Source organism: Ambystoma mexicanum, chromosome 1p (assembly GCF_040938575.1).
Source record: "Ambystoma mexicanum isolate Mex_15411 chromosome 1p, UKY_AmexF1_1, whole genome shotgun sequence".
NCBI classification, from domain to species: domain Eukaryota; kingdom Metazoa; phylum Chordata; class Amphibia; order Caudata; family Ambystomatidae; genus Ambystoma; species Ambystoma mexicanum.
Window position 1 is genome coordinate 745374781 of NC_090921.1, and position 7282 is coordinate 745382062.

Consider the following 7282-nt stretch of genomic DNA (forward strand, 5'->3'; position numbering starts at 1 on the left):
AATGGTATCATGTTTGCTTTAACATTGATGGTCAGTAAAAAAAATGCATCCTGGAGTCAGAAAGCGTAAGTAGACTGGTTGCAGATACAGCGTAGTCTAGGCACGAAACAACACTTATCAAGGATAAGTGCGGTTACAAGGAGATATTAGACTGCATTGCTGCAGCCATTGTAGCCATATTGTACTGTGACATGACATTTTGTACTGGGCATTTATGATAAAGCAAACATGATAAGTGTTACTACATGTCGGACATGTTTTCTTACTGTGGCACAGCATTTTGTATTGGCAGAGCCAGCTTGGGCATGTTTTCTTATGGTATATTTACTGGCATTATGCACAAAGCAAACTTGAGTATGTTCTTATATGGGAATACTGCCATGTATAGGTGCAGCCAATAAACAAAGAAGTGCGGTTTATTGTATCAGTATTTTACCATAGGCTTCTGAGTAAAATATATTAGACATATTTTTTTAAAAAATACCTATTTACAATTTACAAAATTAACCAATTAATTTAAAAAAGAAAAAAAGATACATTTCATTTCTTGATCTTCGCTAAGATCCACATTTAAACAAATCCTCTGTTGTAGCCAATAGCTAGCAGCAACTTTTCAGTGAGAACTTGTTTTGTGGAGTAAGGTGGGAGGATAAGGATTTGAAAGCATGTTTGTGTCTGTGGAAGATGATCTTTGGTTAAAGCAGCACTTGAGGTAATGGTAATCTTCATACAGTCCATTCCATAAACAGGAATGCTGTCACTTCCAACGACAAACAAGAGAAACTTTTTCTTTTCTGACAATGGCAGCTCATGGAAAACCTCCCAAAATATTCGAATAGTTGGATGGGTTGGAGTTTGCCTAAAAATACCATCATACACTGCAAGCTTTTCAAATTTATTCCAGTCATATTCTGTTTTTCCAACCATGACACCCATCAGTTCCTGGGGCTGGAAATGTTCGAGAATAGATTTCTCGCAGACTTTGTAAAACCCCCTCTTGAATTCTTCAAAAGCGACATCCACCGACTTGTTGAAAACATAGTCGACATACTTATTCACATAGTCATGTTTGTTTGAGTTATCCACTGATAAAGTACTTCCATTTGGAATTAAATCTACCCTCTCGTTGTCCCACGATGCGATAAAACAAATGTCCAAATTGTCCACAATATCATTGTGCTCATAGTCTAGAACAGACTGCAAACTCCTTCCCATGACAGGGTCCAGTTCTGCCAGGTCTTCCAGAGTGGGCTGCTGGTCTAGAAGTTTTTTGAAGAAGGCCAGTGGAAATGGAAGATGCATGCTGGGGCAGTTGAGTATTGTCAGCCCGCACAGTATTCCGAAGACCAAGTACTTTTTCAGCTCACCAGAAGGTTTGGCTGGAAACCACAATGGGGAAAACTTTGCACACTGGACAAACATTCCGTACTCTGGTTGGAGAATTTCCTCAAATATATGTAAGAAAAGCACCCTTTTAGCACGCTCTGTGTCAAAGGGAAATGTACCATGGAATTGAACCAATAATGGGTTCCTAAGATCAGAGTCGGGTAATGTACTTAGTACTTGCAGAGTACCTTCAACCATATTATCAATGCTGACAACGAGATGCAAACACTGACGTGTGGGCGGGGGCAATGCGCTGCTTCTTTGCTTCCGGTTCGGCAACATCTGGATAAAGGCTTCAGGAATCAAATTATTTTGTTTGAAAGCCGTATCAATTTGAAACACATGACGCTTGGCAAGTAAGTTGAGGATAAAAGGAAACCGGCAAAATATTATGGGTCCATCAGACTCATTACAGAACTGTTGTCGTTGCAAACGATGCCATACGGCCACATCTTTATATAAGTTTACATCTTTGCCGATTTCATTGATGTAGAATTCTTCTATCGCCAATGGATAGTTCGCCTTCATGTTTACCTTGTACAACTTCTCCAGCATTTCTAAGACAGATGTTGTGTTGAGATTGTCCTGTTTGGTAGCAATTCCACTCGTAAGCTTGTTCACCACCGCCCTTTTAAGCATCAGGACATGTTTATTCAAGAGGGTGGATGAAGAAGACCACCATTTCTCCAAAATGTTCAATGAAGGCAGTCCGAGCTTGTTCACACCATTTGCAAATTCAGCAACAAGAGCGAAAGAGTCCTGGCCTTCGTGCATCAAGGAACATTCTGGAAGCAGGAGGAATATAACCAGGGCATCACAGTGATCAGGAAGCCGTGAAAGATTGGGAATAAGGGACTTCCTCAACCAGGAACTAATCTGATTTAACACTGGTTCACAATTTGCAACTGCTTTAAAAAAGAGGGAAGCTGTTGAAATGGCAACCTCTGGTATCACTGAAGAAGTTTTACGCTGTTTACCTCTGTGTTGCAAAAAACTGCCATTGACACAAGCCACGGATGAAAAAATCTGTTTAATTTCCTTTTTTGCTCTGCGCCAGTGATCAGAGCTCTCGTACTTGAGCCACCTCTCTGGCATCTCAGCTTCAATAGTGGCGATTGTTCTGTTCGTAGCCATGTCGTCATTCTTTTCGTCCAAGCTGAGCAAAACACTTTGGTTTCCTCCAGCGACAATCTTATAGCTTCTTTGTTGGATAACGTTTCCTTCGTGAATACCAATTTCTAGCAGGTCCATGGGTAGCGGTATTAACTGCTCACACATCTCTCCGTTTTCTGGCGCCCCTTCTCCTCTCGCGCCAAATAAATATACCATCCTCTGAGATGGAGCACAGGCAAGGGTGTGGTTCCTCCCACATGCCACCTGTGATACCCGCACCTTACACAGTCTTTCAACCAAACGAGGTAGGGGCTGGTTTATTGTGCTTTTGTGCCCAAGCTGTCCATGTCCCCCAGCACCGAAGGTGAACAGCAGCCCGCCCTTTGACAAAACAGCTGTGTGCTCTGCGCCACATGCAACACATTCAACACTTTTGCACTGCAGAGCTTTCACCGCAGTCGGAAGGTGTCGGTTTTCAATGTCGCCAAGTCCCAGTTGGCCAGCACCATTATTTCCCCACGCATAGACAGTACCTGATAGAGAAAGGGCGATGTTGTGCGCACTTCCTGCCGTTATCTGCGCCAAGGGGCTGCCTCTGAGGTGTTCCACCAGTAGCGGCGTGCTCTGGCGGGGGGGTTGAAATGTGAGCCCCAGCTGGCCATGTGTATTCTGCCCCCAAGTGAAAAGCTCTCCGCCTTTTGAAAGTGCCAGGGAATGGTGGTCACCGCACGCAACTTGAATGATCTGCCTGTCGTGTAAACTGGTGACTGGACGAGGCGGGAGGCTGACGACTGGGTAATCACACTCAAAGAGTCTTCCATCGGCAGCGAGTAAAAGCATGATGGACTCGCCACAGTGCAACGCCTCCACCCTCGCTTTTCTCAGCGTGACCAACTTGGGTTTTCTGCACGTTGTCTCTGAGGCCCCTGCGTTCTCTGTGCCACAGAGGGCCACGCTGCCATTGCTCAGCACCACGGCCAGGTGGCCCCGGCTGCAGCTCACCTGGCGGATGCCGCCCAGTTCCAAGGGGCACAGGCTCAGCTGGCAACTCTCCGCCGAGTACAACCAAAGCCTGGGAGAGGACTGCTTAGGGAGGGCAGTGGGTGCTGCCACTGTGCCGCGAGCCGGACCTCCTTTTCTAACTTTCCCCATCCTCGGCTTCTCCGCGGTGACTCCTAGTGCAGAATGTGCAACCCAGCAGGCGTCTTATAAACGCTGCCATCTGAGAGTTCGGTTTCTTTTCCCGGGGATGACGCCCGTCAGGCGATCTCGACACGCGCCTGTTTCAGAGGCAGCGGCCGCACAGAAAGAAGGGAAACCGAAACCGAAACCGGTGCGCTGCTGTGAGCCGAGACACGAAACCAGAGGAAACCCCAGCGCTCAGCAGAAGGGGGCGAGTTCATGAACATGTGTTTATACTGGCAATCCGGAATGGCAAACATTGCGGTGAAAGAAAGGCATCATGAAAATGCGTTGGGAAATGCTCCTGTGCACTGTTGGTGATGTGAGGTGCCTACAATGCACTATTGGATTGTTTCATGTGTTACCTATAACATTCGAATGGAAACTCTCAGATTTGATAGCCAGATTTTCACACAAAGTGTGCAGTATAATGCATTATTCAAAACATTTTCTCGGGTGGTCAGGGAAGGGGTGTGGTGTGTGGGGGTGGGGGGTTACTGGGGTTAGGAGAAGGGTAACCCCCAAACCTCTCTTGGTTTTGGCTCCCAAATTATGCTAGGTTGTTCTCGCTTATTTGTGGAAAATATGTACACCCCTTCAATTAAAATAATCACCAGGTGGCAGAGCATACTTGCCAACATTCTGTGACCAAAAAGATGTAGGATTTTTCAAGTTTCAAAAATAATTCCCATAAAAATGACATCACAGGAAATTACAAAACATACATTGTTGGCACCATTGAAACATTCTAAAATACACAACCCATCAAACAGCACAACATGGAAAGATGTTCAAATGTTAAAAATGTATAATTCCAAATGGTAAGTTAACACCAATTTCAATTACACAGAAGGTAATCACACAGAGGTGGTAGGGAACGTTTGCCCCTACTCTGTAGCAGCAGCCTTGGCAACACATATATATTCCTGCAGTGCAATTTGAACACAGAATGACATGGAGACTGATACCCCCTCAGTCTGATAGGCAGATGCTGTGTGATGGTGTTACGATCTGCCACTTGCCCTCAGTGGTGGTTCATCTAAGGGTTTTACCGGCAAGAGTGCAGGACAGAGTCACGTAGCTTTCAGGTCAGTGGATTGGTCTGAGCCCAATCAAAGTAGTCACCTACCAGCCTGCCTTAGAGTGACATAAATTACCTGCCACTGTAAACAGCAGTAGGATCTGTCACCCGAATCGGTAGATGGTAGGACTGTTTCAAAAGCAGTAGCCCACTGCCTAAATCTGTAGGGTTGGCAAGTATGCCAGTGGCTCAACTCGTCCAAAATGGGTTGCTCGATGTCCCTTCACCAATTATGGACGAGCCACCACTGGTGAGTAATTACCGTGTACATAGACATTAAACAACTTAAGCAACAGGACACCGAGATGCACATGATGTCAGTGTGGTGTGTCACCCCTCCTGGGAGCATGGTATCTCCCAGGGCTCGTGGCCATGTCACATGTCAGTGACCATGTGACCAAAACAATAAAAGGGACGAGCCAGTTCCGGCTCCTCAGTCGCTCCAACCTGACTCCTGCCTGCTGTGTGTGTCCTTGTCTGCAGCGCGATGTGTAGTAGGCAGAGGGCCTGCTTCTGCAGGGACCTCCACCCTGACAGTGCCCCTGCTGGGCAATGCTGTCTGTGATCCCCCTATGTAAGCAGAGCCCCTGCTGGGCAACTCTGCATGGAGGTGCCGGTGCCCCTGCTGTGCAACTCCGTCGCCATGGAAGAGCCCTTGTACTCACAGGCTGACAGGGTGCCCCCTGTGCCGCGATGTCAGCTGGGTGCCCCCAGCAAGTCCCCGGGCTGGCCTTGGGCCAGCCCATAACTGGGCAGGCCTACGTGTCTGCTGGGTGCCCCCAGCGATGGATGGACTGGCCTGCGTGACCGCAGGTCCAGTCGCAACAATCAGGATAAGCAGAGCTGGGATGTTATTATGGGGAGGGGTAGAACAACATTGTCTGGACTCATAACTGCTGGGCAACTATTGAAAGCACATGGCGAAAGGAGTCTTGCTGGAGAAACAAATAAAATAATAAAACAACAGTTTACTTTAACAAGAGGCAAACAGACTGGTGTTTAAGCTGCAACACATCCAATCATTGAAAAGGAATATTTCAAAATAACAACTGCGTGTAGTAGGGGCCCTCCTACATGGTCTCGCTAAGATATTCACACTTTCCAGACACATATTTCCCTCTCACGTTGTAGATGGGATGGAAACACAAGTGCAAAGTGGCCTTGATGAGTTTCCATTAGAAACTGACGTCTACCAGCATACAGCTAAGTTCTTCACGCCTGCCCCACTACTCGAAATGCAAATGAAGGTGACACCCAAAGCTATCACCTGCCATGTGACTAGTAATGCAAGGCTGGTGGCTATCTTGCAACGGGGACAGGTCTACTAAACAAAATGTATAAGCACCTGACAAATACTCCCTATTGGTTAAAATTTGCATATTCTTTCTTTCAAACAGACAGGCAGTGCTGCACTAGATAAAAGGAAAAGAGCATTGCTCGTCTGAGGGGCTGATATGCAATAGGCCGAAGACTACCTACATACCTATACACACCCTCATCTGTAGCCCAAGGCTACCAATGCCAACACTGAACCTGCATATACTTTATCCATCGGAAGATGTACCGAAGACAGCTTTTATACTGTGGCACACAGCCCCATTGGAAAGCCCCTAGTGGGGACACCATATTCTAGGCCTGGGCTTGCCTTCTACTATCATCCCTCCTCTCAGCAAAACTGCATCACCCACCAAGAGTACAGTTTTGTTTTGTCATGTGATATAGGTTCTCATAAGATGAGCATGACTAAAGTTATCAAAATGGTTCTCATATGTCATAACATGCTTAAATCAGCACAAGGATAATGGCCCTCATTACGACCCTTGCGGAAATTGACTGACCGGACCGCAACAGCGTAAATAGCGTTTCCGCCATTGCACGAAGGAGCAAAGTGCGGCTAATTACGACCCATCGGGCACGAGCATTACGCCATGGCGGAATCCGAAAGGCTGCGATGGCGGAAATGACCCCAAAACGGCCCTTACCGCCGCCGTACGCTGCACCAGGTGCAATACCGCCACCCATCTTAGCGGTCACCGTAATGAGCGGGCACCGTAATGAGCGGGCACCGCAAATTACGGGCACCGTAAATATACGGAAACGGAAGTAAAAGCATGTGGCCGGAACGGGAAACAGCACGCCGCACAACTATAAAATCCGAATCCCAACACAACCATTAAAAATCCGACCCTGACACACATCCCAACCCGTTAGCAACCCCAGTTAAAAAAATAAATATGGGAAAGGTAGCCAAGAAAGCGTGTGATCGCAAGCGGCAGGTCCACTTCTCCCGAGAGGAACTGACCGTGCTGACCGAGACCCTGCAGGAAAATGCCGCCGTCGTCTTCTCCAGTCAAATGACCAGGACGGCCCTTGCCAACAAGAAGGCCATATGGGCCCTTGTGGCACAGCGCGTAAGTGCGGTGGGGACAACACCCCGCACGCCACAGCAATGTCGCAAGCGGTGGGACGACCTGCGGATCCGCGTACGCAGCATACTTTCTGCGAACAGGAACATCGCCA

General features: G+C 47.3%; 1 protein-coding gene across 1 annotated transcript; it reads right to left on the bottom strand.

Moving 5' to 3' along the window:
- Nucleotides 1-398: 398 nt before the first annotated feature.
- LOC138580087 (E3 ISG15--protein ligase HERC5-like) lies at nt 399-3792 on the bottom strand. Its single transcript, XM_069650362.1, has one exon. It carries the CDS (start codon nt 3649-3651, stop codon nt 571-573), a length of 3081 nt encoding a protein of 1026 aa, XP_069506463.1. The 5' UTR covers nt 3652-3792; the 3' UTR covers nt 399-570.
- Between the last annotated feature and the right edge of the window lie 3490 nt (nt 3793-7282).

Excerpts from the sequence above, each read along its gene's own strand:
- LOC138580087 (XM_069650362.1), bottom strand. The coding sequence starts at position 3,651 with ATGGGGAAAGTTAGAAAAGGAGGTCCGGCTCGCGGCACAGTGGCAGCA.